Below are 18,507 nucleotides of genomic sequence, written 5' to 3'. Positions count from 1 at the left end.
ACATGTGCACCGACAAGTTACTGTACAAACCCCTCCCAACAACATCGTTAGAGTGACCTTGAACTTAACTTGACCTATTTCACGTTTTTGTTTGGTTCAGTTTTTATCTTCTTGTATGTCCAACGCAATTTGTAACTGTAATGGTTTTAACTGGCAGTTGCGTAATAGCCGGTTTGTGGATGGTTAAGTAAAAGCTGTCATGTAGTAAAAGTACTCCTGGTTTAGAACTCATTTATACTTCTGCCTGAGCCTCATGTTGTATTTGTGCTTTACTTAATAAAGGAAAATAATAAAGGAAATCTGTGATGTCGTTTCAGAAACAGCATCTGTAAAATGAATATACACCCCATCGCCACAAAAGATGTTCCGCGAATCAAAGACTGTCTCAGATCGTGTCCCACACCGTTTATTTGACCAGGAAAAACAGAGAAAGCCAAGATTAGGTGAAAGCCTGAAAACGATCACGCCTACATCGACTGTATACATTCCATATCCTCTGTAAAAGTAGGGCATTATGTTTAAAACCTAAACATGCCGAGAGGACCAACGAATGTGGAGCTAACATTCAGTCAATAAAAATAAAGACTCCGATGTACAGAAAAAAGCAACTTTTTGTAGCATTGTATTCTTTATACTGCTGTGAAAAGTAGAAAGATCTTCAGATCTTCCCATGCACACCTGTGTGTCCCCTACAGGGGCCCCTCTGAGAAAGCTGTGTAACTCTTCACACGTGCAAATAAAAAAGGTGCATACATGTTGTCCAAGTTGAACACCGTGACCACCGTTTCTCCAGTTGGCCTAAAGACAAAGTTAAAAGATGTTCAGAGTCGACTCGACGGGTATTTGAATGAAACTGCACAGCTTAATCTCGTGCAACGACAACAGTGTTATGTAATCATCTTAGCGTTATAATTACATATACAGGAGAGTGAATTTCATCCACCCAGAGGGGCTTACCTGTAGGTGATGTGGCAGGAGTGGTGGATCCAGCTGAGCTTGTTGTGGCGCCCCCCAGAGGCGATCTTGAGACCCACATGGAAGTTATGCTCAGCTTCAGGGGCAGGGTTCCGCCTGCAGAACCGATTCCTTTGGACTTCTGCCACCCTCTGGTCACAAACGGAAAAACAAGTGTGAAACGGCATGTAGAATGTTTCACATGTAATCACACCTGGTGGTCAAATATGGCACCTTTAACCATAACTATACAATTTACTAAGTTTTCCTAGAGTGTGAATTGAAAACACATTATTTATAACCAAATCGTAATAACTTATTTTAAACATAAATGTTCAAAAATGTTTTTACAAATGAATGTGAAATTTGAATGGTAGAATACAGTTTTTCGTTCAAATAAAATCCTCAAAAATGGAGGGGTGCCCAAAATAAGTTACATTTGCAAATTTGGACGATTCAATTTGAGACGGTTCTCCTCAACCAACTGTTTCCTCATCTGTGAACTAGGGACGGAACTTTAAGCGGCATGACAAGAAATTCTGAAACATCAGAGACATGGCAGAAACATAAGCAGGAACACGGCCGTCCAAAAGCAAAAATCACTGTACAATTTCCAAAAGACCAAGCAACAAGAATCGGTATCATAAGCCCCCTTTCATCACACACACCTTGAAACATGTCCCCACACTCACCTCTTCCTTCTTCTTGGACACAACAACAAATACTTTGGTTTCATTGTCAGTTTCCTGGGAGAGACGGTAGTAACCGAGCATTACGGATTCCCCCCTGGGAAAATAAGAAGGCAATGAGAGATTAAGAAACAATTGACTACGGTTCCTACTAAAAGGCAGTCCAAGTTGTGAAAGATATTGAGATATAAAAACATTAGCAACTTCTGAACTAGATGTATGTGTCCCAATAACACATATCAATATTATTTGATAGATTTCCCAGAAACCCTTCCGCCCAATGAAAACCATTGAAAAGACATTTAGGAGAGTCCATTGTGAGGATTAAATCACCTTGTGTTTTTACTGCGCAGGCGAGGAATCACAGTCAACGGGTCTTCAGGCGTGGTCAACATCCCCACCTTCCCATCTGGGAAGAACCGGAGGTACCTAGAGCAAACCAAAACAAAGCCTCCATGAGCCTCCATCCAGTCGACTCTTTCCCTGGTCCGTGGTCCGACTCCCAGCCCCAAGTAACCGGGGCGAATAGCCTACGATTTCCACATCCTACCTGTAGGCATCCCTAAACAACAGGCACAACCTCTACCCACTCAACAGTGATATTAAGAATACCTAGCGTCCAGCCAAGTTATGATCCTGTGTTTTGATTATTCCCAGTATGACTCGGATAAAAGGGTCTGCATCATGACTAGGTGTTAAATGTCAAGCCGTAGAAAGGTCAGTAGCCAATAGTCTGCTGGCGTCACACACAAAGCCCTGGGCTCCCCACCTGTAGTACGCTACATGGTGCCAGGCCCGGTAGAAACCATCCAGGGACTCTTCACCTTGACGGACGTACGACACCTTGCTGATGTAGACTCCTGAAGGCAGAAGACACGTTCAGCCACAGGCTCCTCTCGTCAAAAGGGAAATCAACTACGTATTTCAGAGGAACAGCGGCGTTGTTGCAGGTGGGTGAAAGAGTGGTGCTACGGATCGATGTGTGCGCTGAAATGCACAAGATTTAAAAACGTAGGATAAGATGTATATGTTAAAGGGCCTCCTTAAATGGGGAGGTTAAAACCATGCTATTGCATGAGGAATCCGTTATTGACCATTTTACGTAACCTGCTAACATCTATCACACATTCTGGCTAAACCCCCTCATAATCCGATGTAGCGAGAGAAGTCGCTGAAAGGGCGTTTTTATTTACACTTGATAATGGGCGGGGCCTAACTCCACGAGGGGCTTGGGTTTCCCTATAAGCGCGTGGAAGCCTTCGGGCCGTCAGAACACCGAGTCGCGTTACCGTCGAAGCGAACGCGCGGCCTCTCCAGGAACATCTCCCTCCAGGTCTGGAAGGGGGTGAGGGCAGTGCGACCCCACACCCGCAGGCAGGCCGAACGCCACAGGTCGGAGTCCCTGGGAGGAGCGGGAGGAGCAGGAAGTCACGGTCAGGATGGCCCTCGGGAACGCCAGGGTTAAGGACAGCTCAAAGACCAGTTTCATTTATTAATGTATGGTTGTGATAGGCAATAAATATGACCTGTATGGTTGTGATAGGCAATAAATATGACCTGTATGGTTGTGATAGGCAATAAATATGACCTGTATGGTTGTTATAGGCAATGAATATGAAATGTATGGTCGTTGTAGGCAATGAATATGAAATGTATGGTTGTTATAGGCAATAAATATGAAATGTATGGTTGTTATAGGCAATAAATATGAAATGTATGGTTGTTATAGGCAATAAATATGACCTATATGGTTGTTATAGGCAATGAATATGAAATGTATGGTCGTTGTAGGCAATGAATATGAAATGTATGGTTGTTATAGGCAATAAATATGAAATGTATGGTTGTTATAGGCAATTCGGATGTGGTGGTGTGTGTGGATGATGGCTGGTCCAAGCAGCCTCACCTGGCCGAGTCTGGTTGGACTTTGCCCACCTGTTGCACATTGAGTAATCAGCGTGCACAGGTCAAGCCAGCCATCTCCACACACAAAATAAAATCTCCTGCATGGCGACACGGAGCACCAAGCGGTCGTCCTCTGCAAAACTTTACATTAAACCGGATTTCTGAAGTCACCACCCTGCATTCTTCGGTCTGGAGGAGCCCGTTGAAAGCCACCTAGGTTGCGTGTGGTGGGGACCTTCCAACAGAATGCAATGTATGAAATGTATGTGCACACTTTGCTTAAACATGCTGGAGTAAAACACTGAGGCTACGTTTACATGATGACGGTCTGAACAGAAGACACAAACGTGGCGTCGCGTCTTCGCTTTTTATTCCACGTTTAGACGAGCGTTTTCGGGAGGAAATCTGCGTGCATACGGTGACGCAAAAGTGTGTGGAATTCGATTGGGGTATGCATGCCAGGCGGCTAGGTGGTGCTGTGATACACCATCACACAACACCGCCATGTCGCATGCATAGAATCTTCCTTCTTCTCTTATCCACGCCGCGAAAACCCAAAAGATCCTTCTCTGTTCAGTAATACTATCTGTACATAACCTGTACATTTCGTGGAAAGACTCCTGTAAGTTTATTAGAGCTGCCGGAGCAGCTTGACGGTACGACGCATGGAAATAATCCAACATGTTTGTTTATTTCCCTGTTCTGGTGCATGTATGCGACGTACACGCGTACGCGACGTGAACAGATCTGAGCAGAGTTTTGCGTCTTGGCAGTGTGGACGGAAACGCCACGGCGGAGCATATTCAAGTTTCCCACTCTGGAGGGTGGTTTCAGATTTTTGCGTTTTTAAGCCCCAAAAGCGTCCGCGTGGCAACGGGGCCTTAAACAAACGGGAAGGATGCAGGAGCGCCACGTCTGGGTGTCGGGGGGCTGACCTGGCACAGATGTAGAAGCCCCGGCAGACCAGGGACAGCTGCTCCAGGGTGCGCATGTCCAGATCGCTGGACACCACCCAGCGGAAGATGTACATCAAGACCTCCGGCGGTAAGGCTGTGGGTGCACAGACACAGAGGACACTGCAGAGCATCAAGGGGTGTCCTTCAGTCACCGTGAAGGCCTCTCCGCGGTGCAGGGAGGGTGAGAGAAGGAGACGGTTTACGTCTGCGGAACAGAGCTGTCAATCTTCGATATCTGCACTAATTATTTCAAGGTCGTTTTTTTTTTTAATCTCTCGTCAGCGAATAAATCGGATTAACCCGTCACATTCTGGTGTCTTGGTCAAAGTCTCCATGGGGACCACAAGGTGTAGGACGTGGCGGAGGGAACAGCCTATATCTGCTACTCAACACAGGCAGTGTTTCCCCCAGCACTGTATGGTTGGGCGGCCGCCTTAACAACGGTAGGGCCCCGCCTTGACTACCAATGTATATAAAAATATATATTTTATGTAAATATTTTTTAATTATTATGCAATAACAAAGTAGAAAACTCTCGTAGGGAGTTTTGTACCCCCCCTCCTTGACCACCTTGACTAAGACATTTTCTCGGGGTGTTCTTGCTGCATCCATAGACGTACACTACAATCATAGACCTAGAATTATCGCTATTTGTTATGTTGTATGTACAGTATTGATCATTCATCTCGATAGCACTCGGCGCTAAAAGCTAATGTTTAATTGCACATGGTACATGATTATAGGTTGCTTTTGATAACATGAAGGTGTGAAGTTTCATCCCAACGGTTTAGTTTTGGGTACCAACTTTTGATGAAAGTTACCTATTTTAGTTATTGAACAGGGAAACTAACGTTTCCAAAACACACACACTTATCATACCCCCCCCCCATCCTCTAACAACTCCTCCTGCTCGTACCAAAAGCCCTTTCTATAACTTATCTATTTTATTTTATTGTATGAAAATGTTTCCATGTGAAGCACTTTGAGTCTGCCTTGTGTATGAAAAGTGCTAAATAAAGTTGCCTTGCCTTGCCTAATATGAGACAGCTAACGCCTTTGCTAGCAAACAGATCAGGTTCTACCTTGAGTTTCTGAAAGCTGCATCAGTCGTAATAAACTTGTCTTTCCTCTTTACAAATGATCTCTACAACCAAATCAAAGTAATTACCGTATCAGAGGCCATGTTGGCAGAGACTACACTGACAGACTGTATCTGAACAAAGCCAACACCTGCCTCTTCTTTTCAGTGGGAAGAACCCAACTTACCAGAAATGTGCATCTCAGACATTGCTGTCTCGGGCTGGCATATCTTTGGCCAGGCATCTTCCAGAGTCAGCTGCTGCTGGAAGTAGGCAATGAGATCTTCTATGTCGGCCATTCCTGCCGAACTAGAAATGATTGCCATTTTTCAGTTTCAATAAATTTCTTTTTTTCTCATACACAAGTGGAGAAGTATCAATGAATGCATTTTGTGCATTTGGTTTTAACCATTGTTTTAACCCACGGTCGTCCTTTTATTTCTCTCCATAAAAAGTGTTCATATAATAGACATGATAAACGTGTTGAGCTATTAGCAAGGTGAAGAAACCAGAAATGCCTGGAATGCTAAAACTTAAAGGAAAGACAGAATCTGGCTTACACTTAAGGAGATGGAGAGAGGTGGAATTTAGGGAATTTCTTAACTGTTGTACGTGCTTGCTTACCTGCCATTAGCTTTTCCACAATACTATTGGTTTATGTCATGCCAAACAGCTTTATAGGTGACATATTATACCACCAGCACACATCTAGGTGGACAAGCCCACTAGTGATGTCAGAAGACACAGATTTTCAAAACGGCTTGTAACTGATTAATCACTCTCACACACCTGGTGGTATAATATGTCCCCTTTTAACAGCTTCCACTAAACTATAACAGAGACCCTGAGAAAAGGTTAGGTGTTGAATGAGTTTCGTCCCATTTCATTCAGGTGAGGCCAAGTGTGTTTGAATGAATCAGAGGTCAAAGAGCCTACCTCTTCTCCCCTTTTTCCTTATCAGTGCGGTTGTAGTTGATTTTAAACTCAATGTCCGGCACCAGCTTTATGGCCCGGCGATAGAACTTGATGGCTGGAAGTACAACATGAAAGGTGATGAAAGCATGCATGTGGCTAATCAAGTGGAGCTTGTGCAAACTGTATCCTAATGACAAGATTTGTTTTGCATATACAATATTTATTACCTACATGAACATTGCCCAAACATGATTTGTTAAGCATTTTGGATTCTCTTCCCCCCTTGTGATACCTTCATAAACCGCTCCACTCTGCTCTTCTTCTACGGCTTTCAGGAACAGCTCCCTAGCCTGAGATTAAACATCCATATAAGCACGTACAGCATGTGTCTCGTGAACCAAAGGTTCAAATGAATGCACTAGCCTTCTAGTTATACAGAACAATTCGGTTTACCTTTCGCTCGCGTGCCGCTTCTTGGGCCATTCTGAGATCGGATGCCCTCAATGAGCCTTTGCCCAAACCGGGCTCTCCCACATTGGGATTCAGCTCAGACATCCACTGAGCTCTGAAGGCATTGAGCTCCAGCTGAAAAGGAGATATAATGAAAAGTTAGGCTAAACGTATGGTTTCCAGTTTAAGGACCTGCCCGAGGCAATGTACACAACAATGTTCTCTCAGCCTCCTGCAGCCCCAACCCCTTTTAAAAAATGCGGTGAAACTCTTCATTGTTCATTGTACATAGACTGTTAAAACACATATGGATTATTTGAGGTAAAAAAGAAATGCTTCAACTACTTCTAAAGTATTGCACACAATCTTGCCTTGAGTTTGGGGCCATCTGGACCTGTATCTTCATCTTCATCTTCATTTGCACCAACCACATTAGCATTTTCCTTTTCTGCCTGCAAGCAAGAAACATGGATGACTTCAAATATTAAATTGGATATAGGAAGGAGGTCAGTGCAGTTGTTAGCATGTTTGACTCTTGAACGAAAGGTTCTGGCTTGACTCCCCAATGTCAACAACCTAGCTGTACAATCATTGAGCAACAACCCTCACCTGCGGCTACATAACACTTATCTGACATTCGAAACACGACTTCCAAATATTCACTGGAAGTCACTTTCGATAAAAGTGTCAACTAAATAACCAACGTGTAATAGGGCCTGTACATCAGAATGCATCACAGGATATTTTGCTGGCGATACGGAGAAGACTCAAGAGAGTTGTAGTGCTGTAAAATCCCAATCCCAGACACGACGCCTTTTGTCTGAGGACAATTTACCTCCGGGGTCAACGGGCCATATTTCTGGTTGTTACCTGATGACGATAAAGGCTATCCAAAATGTTCTCTTCCGTGCTCGAGTAATTGTTTACAATCTGATTGAGAAGGGTGTCAACACCACTTAAATAACTTCCTGGATTAACAATAGCCCAAATAGTGTTGCTTCCATCATAACTTTCCCGTTTATGTTTTCTAGTTATTTGTGTTTGCTATATAATCACATTTCTTTCCACTGTTTCCCAATTGGCATGGGCTTCTTGCAAAAATAATTGTGTATAAAGGGGTATAAAAGGGTCATCTGCATGTGTTTATCTAATGTGCATGAGTTGGTCCGCGAAAGGTCTTAATTACAATTTTGTGGTACACCTTAAAGCCAAATTTTGACAGTATGTATACAGTATGCACCATAACAACTGCCACGCCGAGCCCCAAAGAGCATTCTGCGGCCCTTAGCTAGAATTGGATGAGCTTGAAGTTGTAATGGTATAGAAAACATTATTTGAAAATGGACAATCCGGACCCCCTAAGAAATTATTATTATTTCTGCCATTCATGTGTCACATGACATTTGGATCAAAACTTTAAGTTTTACAGGCCAACTAATGTCCGTTTGCTAACCAATGGCCGATTAGAATAACCCTGCATCATAACAAGGTGCTTGAGGATGGCCCTGAAGATTCTACCATGTTTATGATTAAAAGGAATACAGTAAGTACATGTTAAACAGTGAAACCAGATTTGTCCAACCTATCCCAGTTGTCATAGCAATATAATGTACATTTTCTCTACTGAATATAAATTGTTCTAGGTAAATAGACCTATAAATAAATATATCTGTGTCTGTAAGGTCAGCTAAAGGCTGTTATCTAAAAGCAGACAGCTGCCTCCCACAGCCCAGTAAGCCTCCAGTATAGTCGCCGTGCGTGAGTCCACGCACCTCACGCTCAACAGTGACTACTGAAGGCTTTAGCTTCATGGGTTTTAAAATAACTGCTCCGGGGTTGGCTTGCATGCAAGCCTGGCATAAGCTGCATGCAAACTTGAAAAGAACAAGACATGCCAACTACAACAACAGACGGGTTAATAAATAGCTTAGGTGCAGCCACGCAGGTGAGGCTAGCAACATAGCATGCTAACCACCAAGTTTCTCTGCACACGTTTCTAGATTGTTTACAACTAGAGGGACTGACCATAGTGGCTTGCTTGCGGTTTCTTCGTGCGTGCTTTGTTTGACTCTCGAATAATCGATAGTATATCTTACAGGTCACGGTCGGAGAAACGGACAAAACTCCTAATAAATTTGCGAGATCGAGTAAACGCTGCCATGTCTAGACTCGCTTACAAAACAGTCCTCTCTCTGGTAGAGGAGGCGACGCGCTGGCTTCAGTGTTTATCTTCGCGTATACCTCTTGTGGCGTTACCCCAGTCTACTGCAATGCAACATCCGGTCTCTTACTTCCTGTCGCCTGTGTCCGTCAGGCGTAGACAGAGACCCCGGAGAGATAATAATTATAACATGACAAGAATAACAACAACTACAAGAAAATGAATGCGTCGTATTTAAAAAGATTTTGAAAAACTAAAAAAAAAAAAAAACTCAGTTTAACTGAAAGTCCCGCCCTCTCTCTCTCGCCAATAACGCTCATTTGGGGAACCCTAGGAACGAGGTTAACTACTGCCAGCGCGTGGATGTAGAAGATGTTCAGCCAAAGCTAGAAACGTTATGGACGTTCGATTTTTGTATGTAAATGTTTCACTTAGCTAGGACCCAGAAGTACTGCAATGTTATAGTTAAACTTCTCGGGGGGACGGCACAGATCCTGGGCCGGAAACCAAGGACTGTTTTGTTTCCTGTTTTGTTACAGATATTTTACCGAAGAAAACGAATCACGCGAGTGAATCACGCTTTCAATAAGGTTATTACTACAGATACTTGTGATTTACTTTCCAACATATAATTTATTACAAAATAAATGTATGTTTTATTTTGTCCTCAGCAACAGAAACAAGCCCTCCTGGGATCAATAAAGTAATTTTGTCTGCGTTTTGTACAGACAGTGTTCTATATACCATATCGTAGGATATCCCATAGCATCCATGGGATTAGTAAAATCACACACACACACACACACACACACACACACACACACACACACACATACATACACACACGCACACATTTTATCATTTCCAATTAAGAGTAATGTTTTACCTAGAAATAATCCACTTCTGTACACTTGTGCATGCATGTTGGTCTCCCGCCACTAGGCGGCACCATCTCTATATAACACTCGGTTTACCATCTCGCGAGACAACGCGAGATTGATATGATCCCGCCTGAGGATACAGAACCTAATGTTCGTTAAATCACTGCTGTGTTGTGAGCAGAGACTGGATATGGATGCACAACTTTAATCATGACAATTAATCCCTCCGGTTTACGGAGAGCACGATATGGCTGCATATAGCATTCACAGAAGAAGGGTGAGGATTGAATTTGTGTTTGTGTGCATTTCATTTAACGTTCATCCTTGTCAGTCGGCCCCCACCAGAAAGAAGCCCCAATGTAAACACTTGTGTTTACAATGTAAACACTTGTGTTTACATTCGGTTTGCAAATAGTGTATGTATAGAAAATCCGGATTATTACTGTTCCTTAAATCCAAAGATCTACAAACGTACCAACCTTACAACGAGTCTGGTTTAGTTTAGCCCATGCGATCAAATATAACGTCAAGGTTTTTATATGAATATAATCATACATAGCAATTATTAAAATCAAACACGGATGGACAATGTTTTTAATGAAATGTATTAATGTATAACTTGGTAATGAACAACGTGTCAAGTATGTAATAATGCTATAACATGATAATGTAAAGATGCAACTATGACAGCGAATGAATGTATGATGAATGTAACTTAACCCCTTCCTGTTAAATTGGTAAATGGTCTTTATATCATTTAAATAGTGTCTGTTTATAACTTTGAAATGACAAATGTTCATCATAAACATACTTATGGTGTTCATAATCTTCTCCCTACCCTTAGGTGTAAGGGTGGTGCATATGGCAGCATGCGTTGGCCAGCTTTGGACAGTTTCTACTGCTGTTGTCCCAGCAACATTTGGTTACACTCGGCAGTAGAATATAATAAACATCACCATAGCCTACTCATAGACGATGTTGTGGTAGGGGACTCACAATGAATAGATACACGACTATCAGACAGCTGGGGGATGGAACCTACGGCTCAGTCGTCCTCGGACGCAGTCTGGAATCAGGAGAGCTGGTGGCCATAAAGAAGTGAGTATTATTGAGCATCATTTAATTCCTAATGACAACCATTCAGGCACTGTGCCCCTTTACACACACTGGCCAGTGGGGAAATTGGAAAGAAAAAGTCAGCAATTCACAAAATGACACAGTTTTTTAAATAATAACAAGCCATAATAAAATACTTTCGGAATAACTATGATTTATGTACAACTTTCTATCATTTTTCCATTTTTGTGAATGTGTCTATTTCAATAACGAAATCCCAAGTACCACAGGTGGAAAAAGACAGGAGTATAATAAAATGTATTGAATGCATTTCTTTTTTTAAGGACAAGTGAGGCCTTCACAAGTCTCAAACCGTGTGTTGACATTTTGTTTCTCAACCCCTGATTCTGTGTTTTTACAGAATGAAGAGGAAGTTTTACTCCTGGGAAGAATGCATGAATCTTCGTGAGGTCAAAGTAAGTTACCCATTTAACTTGTTTTTATCAAGAGAATCGTTCTTAACAGAAACATTGTGTATGTAAGTGTAGGCTCAATCTATTGAACACTTTCTTTACGAATAATGTTTTTGCTATTATGCAAGTTGATTATGTCATCTGACCTTAATTCATTTTTTGCCCAACCCTGTCCTTCAACAACAATGATTTACATTTTCCCACGGCTCACAATTACAAAACAGAAAACATAGAAGGTGATTCTTGTGTGCGTTTTGCTATTATCTCTGGATTCTGTCCCTTGCCTTCCTCTTTAGAAGTTAAAGCGGCAGAACCATTCCCTTTAGAACGTTGTAGCCTAGCCCTTAAGGGCTGACTACGGTCCCACGTTCACGTGACGCAAGGGGGGTGACGGACCCCTTACGTCCTTGCGGACCCTTCTTGCGTCCACCGCCAGGGCCGGACGTGCGCCTCCTAGAAATTGTAACCTTCCGTCGAGGCGACGCAGCAGCAAAGGCTGTGATTGGTCGGCTTACTGAAATCCAACGCAGAGCCATAAAGGTTCAGGATTGCGTCAAAGCGTCTGCGTGGTCGTTGCGTTGCGTGAACGTGGAACCATAATCAGGCCTTGAGCATCACCGTGCGGTTATTGAATACAGCCTGTTACACCATAAGAAAAACTCCCAAACCTGTTGTGGCTTCTCCCTTACCAAATGTAGCATGGTTAAACCTATATCACTCCAGTGCATGATTAAAGTAAATCTCTTCACTTTCTCTGATCTGAAATAAAGTTAGGCTCCTGCCGAAAGTATTACTCTACTTTTGGAGTGTTTAATCAAGATACTTTTCTTGAATAATTCTTTGTATATTTCTGTTTAAAAAAATAAACAAGCTTTCAAAATGTGCTGCAGTGTTTCAGTGTTGGGTCCGGCATGTTGACACATACTTGAATATGGTCAGCTTCTGGTGAATGTTTGTAATCTCATCTTGTTGTCTTCACTTTCAGTCCTTAAAGAAGCTTAACCATGCCAATGTGGTTAAACTCAAGGAGGTTATTCGAGAGAATGACCACTTATACTTTGTATTCGAGTACATGAAGGAGAACTTGTATCAGCTAATGAAAGACAGGTATGTATTCATTGATTTATGTTTGACATGATGCATACTATACCTTTGTTCAAATATATTTGAAATCTATCAATTCAGTTTTTGATCTGATTTCCTCTTTTGCCAGGGCTCGTTTGTTTCCTGAGTCTGCTGTAAGAAACATTATGTTTCAGATTCTTCAAGGGCTTACATTCATTCACAAACATGGTGCGTCTTATGTTGGTGTCTTGAGCAACCATTTATTTTTGTGTGCATTCTTCACTCTAATGCTAAATCGACTTTACGCCCCCGGTTAACCATGGAATGTGGCCTGTGTAGGATTCTTCCACAGAGACATGAAGCCTGAAAACCTCCTGTGCATCGGACCAGAGCTGGTGAAGATAGCAGACTTTGGGCTGGCTCGGGAGATCAGATCTCGCCCTCCGTACACAGACTATGTCTCTACCAGATGGTAAGACTTCTCTTCCCTGTTTTTCAACAGGAACAAGATCTTATCTTGTATTGTGCTCTCGTAGGCGCCGCCCGACCCCAGGGGGGAACACTTTGTGCAATGATACTTTAAAGTTATAAACAAAGTCAGGGTTTAGTTCATCGGGCATCTTTGCTAGTTTGATCCGTTACCACTGGAGTATCACACATGGAACTCACCCATAATTAGTGTCACATGCTCTATACTGGAACCCCCTGGAACTCCCTCCCTCTGGCCATCCGAAACTCTGATACACTCCTTTTCAAAAGTCAGCTTAAATCCCATCTCTTCAAGACCACCAACAACATCTGGCAAATCATCCTCCGCCTTCTTCCCCCCCCTCTCTCTCTCTTAATGTGTCTGTTGTTGCAGTGTTCTTTATTTGCCTTTTGAGTGTCTGTACTGTCTGTATGTATTGCTTTTTGTAACGTGTCTTTGAGTACAAAGAAAAGCGCTGTGAAAATCTATTATTATTATTATTATTATTATTATTATTATTATACCGCTTTCTCCTATTGTGACCCCTGTGAAAAGAGACCTTTGAGATAGCAAGTAAGGAGCCAAGTGTCCCCCCCCCCCCCCCCAGGTACCGAGCCCCAGAAGTGCTGCTCAGATCCGTGTCCTACAGCTCCCCCATAGACCAGTGGGCCGTGGGCTGCATCATGGCCGAACTCTACACACTCAGACCCCTGTTCCCAGGATCCAGTGAAATAGACACCATCTTCAAAATCTGCCAAGTCCTGGGAACACCCAAGAAGGTACGCAGTTTTACCGTGTACACAAACAAGCTGTTAAAGTTATACTTCGTCTCAATCTAGGCCATCATCGCAATCATTTCTTCATTTGGAGCCTTTATTATTCGAATTTCTACTAGCAATGGTTTTTAACTACTTTTGCCTTAGGTTCACACATCATGCATCAATATACGCCGTACTCTCGGTTATCTTTGAGGATCTGTCCACCCGCAGCCCAGTGAGTGTGGATAGTTTTTTCTATTTCTCCATCCTGTGCCTTCCAGAATGACTGGCCAGAGGGCTTCCAGCTGGCAAGCTCCATGAATTTCCGCTGGCCCCAATGTGTACCCAGCCTCTTGCGGACACTGATCCCCAATGCCAGCGCTGAAGCCATCCACCTGATGAGAGATCTACTGCAGTGGGATCCAAAGAAGAGACCGGCCTCTAGTCAGGTAACGTCAAGTTGTGTTTCTGTCGACTCAAGTCTTTCAAAGCACTGGGCGATGACACAGGAGCCATAATAGGGAAGGTGGCTCTTGAATAGCCCTTCCTAGCTTCAGGTGGTACCCATTGAGCTAGTGGCCTCACCCATCCAGGGCTTAATGCTACAATAACACACCAGCCGAAGCAGGAAGGGCGGGGTCCTCACAGACACAGGTAGACCTCACCTCTCTCGGTCTGCACCCCCAGGCTCTCCGCTACTCCTTCTTCTATGTGGGCCAGGCGCTGGGCACGCCCCAGCAGATCCTGGACCAGGGCAGGCCCCAGCCCGCCCTGGTCGCGCCCCAGTCCCAGCACACGCCCCACCAGCAACCCCTCCTGCTCCAGCCGGTTCCCCCCAACCACCCTCCCCGGCCGCTGCAGCAGATCCGGCCGCCGCCGCCGCCGCCGATGTCTGCGGGCCTCCAGGCCGCCGCGTACCAGCGGCACGCAGAGCTGCCGCGGGGGCAGCTGCCCGGCAACGCCCCGAAGCCGCAGGAGGCCCAGCGAGCCCCGCAGGGCCTCCTGCCGTTCATCACGGACAAAGGCCTCCAGAGCAAAGTGAGCCTCGGCCCAGCATCAGCCGTTCAGCCGTAGTGATGATAACAATATTGATAAATGGGATTTATGTGGCGCTATTCTATGACTCAAAGTCAGTTTACACTGAAGGGGCGGTGGTGGTGGTGGTAAAACAAACAACAGACATACAGCACTGACGCACGCATGCGTGGGCGGGGGTGGGGGGCCGGGCTTAGAGAATGCACCAACAGATGGGTCTTGAGGTGTGATTGGAAAACTGGGAGGGACTCGGGAGTCACTGAAGTCTTTGGGGGAGGGGGGTTCCAGAGCCTGGGAGCTGCCCTAGTGATGGCACTTATGGTACGCACTTAATGTACGTTGTACTTACGCAAGGTACTTAATTGTGTAGCATCTGCAGTAGCTGCTATCCCTGCTGTATACGGGGAGTGGGTTAGCCTAGCGATCGTTGGCACTTGGTTCTATGAACGTCTTTACTGTACCGACAGCGATATGTTGTTTCACTCCTTATGACAAATGTACTTATTGTAAGTCGCTTTGGATAAAAGCGTCTGCAAAAATGCCCTAAATGTAAATGAAAATGTCAAAGATGGTGCATTGAGCATTTTGTTTTTTCCTATTGAAGCTGAGACCGGATCTGGAGAACGGAAGCGCCCTGAGCTTGCAGACGAAGCCCAAGGCGGGCCGGCGGCGCTGGGGCCATAGCACGGGGCTCCTGAAGGCGGATGACTGGGAGGACTACGAGGACACAGAGCTGATGCCCCTGGGGGGTAAAGCTCACTACTCCATGGAGAAGTCCAAGCAGGGAGCCGAGGCGGCCAGCAGGTTCCTGCCTTTTGTTATGCGCATGTCAAGAGATCGGAGCTCAATTGTGTTTTTGCTGTGCAACTGTGTGCCACTGATGGTTGGATTACCATGGCGAGAACTCTGAAGTTGAAGAGTGAATGTGACCAGGTCTTTGAGCTGCTTCGCTAAATATCAAATAAGTAACAAATCCAAAATGTCATAAACATATATATTCACATGAACAAAGTCCCTGTGCACAGCCTTTTGATTCTCAGGTGCTGGTGATGTGCAGCCAACAATAGTATAAAGCCAGAAAAGTGTAAAATCACCGCACACTGGTAAGCTGATTTATTTATGTAAACGATGAGTTTACATAAATAAATCAGCCTACCAGTGTCCGGTGATTTTACACTTTTTTTGGCTTTATATATATTAACAGGTTTGATCTTTAAACTGGCTTCTGTGGAGTACTTATTGAGACATATGTTTTGAACCCTCCTCTCTACAACACATAAACTACCGTCTCACTGTCTTGTAATTACCGTCTTTTCTTAGATATGGAAATGCTCTGGATTTCAGCCGGCCTAATGGCAAGGAAGATAGTCCATTGAATCTGAATAAGGCTTCATCCACATACCAGGAGCCTTCAAGAACAGCCTCTGCAAAGCAGCATTACCTAAAGCAGTCCAGATATTTACCTGGTAACAGCACATTTTATTATAAATAATAGTTCAAACTTGTTGAATAAGTCCTAATAGAATCTGATTTGCCATTGTTTTGTTTTTGCATATATTATTGTCTTGTACTCTAATGACTGGCAACTTGTTTTTGAACAAACCAGTGCATTATGTAATTGTAACGTCAGATTAAATGTCAGACTATTCCGACAGTAACGTAATATCGTATTATCATATCATATTACATTGCCTTTTATTGTTTTCTTCCAGGAATCAGTACCAAAAAGAATCAGACGTTGATTTCAAGCAAAGACTTGAGTAGCAGCCACCTGTGGGGCAACAACAGCATTCCCTTTGGAGGAACGCTTCCAAACAGAGGCCTTCATGGTAATGCAGCAGTGTATTTTCCACAGCTTTTCCAGACTCGTATTTCATTCACATGGGGCATGTATTAATAACTTCTGTTATTTTTCAAATTCTCTGCAGGCACCAATACAATCCCCAGCGGATACGTGCCAACCTATCTGAAAAAGGAGCTTGGTTCTGCTGGACACAGAGGATCACCAATGGGATCCACCCTGGATCCAAGTTACACAGCATCGAGTTAGTAATTCATTTAATAGTTGTGTATTTTCTTTGCGTTTTTTATGTGTCTTTGTGGCTCTTTGTTATCATTTCCGACTGTGGCTCTTTGTTTTCTCTTTGTGGCTCTTTGTCTTCATTTCTGTGTTGGTGTGGATTTAGTGTTGTTTGAACAATCCTTGTCCTTGTTTTTCCTACGTTAGATTATGCAACGTGGAGGTCCAACCGCAGTCACGTGGGCCCCTCCTCTTACGCTCCCTCTGCCAGCAAAAGCACCCCCGGTCTGGTGCCTCACCCTCCCGTGCAAAGCCTCCACGGGAGGAGAGACTGGTCCGCCAAATATGGACACCGCTAACTGGCGTCATTACCTTGCGTTGTTCAAGGGGTTTCTGTGTGCCTCAAAAAAACTTTCCCTCAAAAGAGTAGGCATAGGTGTTTTTGTAATGTTACTATAACAATGGCATTTGTACATATCTTCTGTATAGCAATAACTTGGGTTTTACTCAATGTGTAATATGTACAGTATGTTGTGCGATGTGTTCTTTTTAAGTGTATCCAGTTCGCCTGGAGAATTTCACCCGTTGAAAAATGTTTTTGATTCGTATTTCTGTATTAATATTACTGTGATGAATAAATTGTACTGAAGCCATACTATTTTTATGGTATCAACATATCACCATTTTATTTTGTCCAGTTTACATGGGCCGGAAAGTATTACCGGCCCTTCCCTTGTTGCTATGGCCTTCAATCATTTGTTTAGTTTCACAGAAAAGTTGCCGATCTGCTTGAAAAGATTATTGATAATATAAACATGTATTCACTTTGTGTCTTACAAAATATATAAAAAGTGAATGACCATTTAAATTATTTATAGATTTTACTGTTTTGTTGCATTTTGTGTGCGTGCGTACCTGTTTGTTACTTTTTTGACATTATATTTTGTATTAATTACTTTTATACCTCAAATGTATTTTATACTTTTGACGTTTTGACGCATTATAACATTATTAATGCAACTTTTGGCACCAATTTGGAGTTATGCTGGTGCTTTATTTCAGTGACAAATAAATTAAAGGAAATTATGCTGACTGATGCTTGGTTAACTGTGAATTATTTGGAGGTGTTTAAATCGAACAATGTTATTTTCAAGCCAAAATAAAAAAAAAAATTACGGCAGACTGCCACGTGCAGCGCCTCATTTGGATGTGTCTGAAGTCTTGGAGCTTGACTTCCCTACGTTTCTCCTACAAATGGGCCTTGAGCTTGTTTGGAGGTTCTAGCAGGGGAGCAGCTACTGGTATACCAACGATGCTCGTCCGCCGGGATACGTCCACTAGCACCGAGCGCGGGGCTTCGGGAGGGACACACATGGAACGGAGGGAGGAAGGGGACACCCGCCTAGCCAGCCAGATCAGCCGAATCAACCCTAGCGATCAATGGGGTGACAGATGTCGCAGCCAGATCGCCCTCACATCCAATAGTAGCAGACAGGATGCGAGTTTATATACCTCTCCGTGTGCGTACGCGTCTCAGTCAAGGTTTTACATCATGCTAATTACTTTTTTGCATGTATTGTTAAGAAAGGATTGTGAGGATTAAATAAACATGGACGATTATCGTCGTTGCGTTCACGTCGG

General features: G+C 43.6%; 2 protein-coding genes across 2 annotated transcripts; one reads left to right on the top strand and one right to left on the bottom strand.

Annotated features, from left to right (window-relative positions):
- Positions 1-381: 381 nt before the first annotated feature.
- On the bottom strand, positions 382-9,170 carry fbxo9 (F-box protein 9). Its single transcript, XM_079758681.1, has 13 exons — positions 8,974-9,170; positions 7,320-7,400; positions 6,952-7,083; positions 6,791-6,848; positions 6,520-6,613; positions 5,771-5,892; positions 4,484-4,598; positions 2,933-3,045; positions 2,413-2,503; positions 1,977-2,072; positions 1,647-1,740; positions 958-1,106; positions 382-798 (listed from the first exon to the last, which is right to left on the bottom strand). The coding sequence occupies exons 1-13, from the start codon at positions 8,974-8,976 to the stop codon at positions 690-692; spliced, it is 1,257 nt and encodes a 418-aa protein (XP_079614807.1). The 5' UTR covers positions 8,977-9,170; the 3' UTR covers positions 382-689.
- A 965-nt stretch (positions 9,171-10,135) lies between these two features.
- Positions 10,136-17,888, top strand: LOC307070792 (serine/threonine-protein kinase ICK-like). The gene is made up of 14 exons (XM_079729445.1): positions 10,136-10,267; positions 10,835-11,088; positions 11,468-11,522; positions 12,505-12,626; positions 12,733-12,812; positions 12,924-13,056; positions 13,661-13,832; positions 14,093-14,260; positions 14,499-14,849; positions 15,451-15,650; positions 16,167-16,312; positions 16,559-16,675; positions 16,775-16,891; positions 17,074-17,888. Exons 2-14 carry the CDS (start codon positions 10,988-10,990, stop codon positions 17,223-17,225), a joined length of 1,914 nt encoding a protein of 637 aa, XP_079585571.1. The 5' UTR covers positions 10,136-10,267; positions 10,835-10,987; the 3' UTR covers positions 17,226-17,888.
- Positions 17,889-18,507: the final 619 nt, after the last annotated feature.

Source organism: Pollachius pollachius, assembly GCF_949987615.1.
Source record: "Pollachius pollachius genome assembly, chromosome: 2".
Classification (NCBI taxonomy): Eukaryota; Metazoa; Chordata; class Actinopteri; order Gadiformes; family Gadidae; genus Pollachius; species Pollachius pollachius.
The sequence above is the reverse complement of the archived record's forward strand: the minus strand, read 5'-3'. Positions and strand labels throughout refer to the sequence as shown.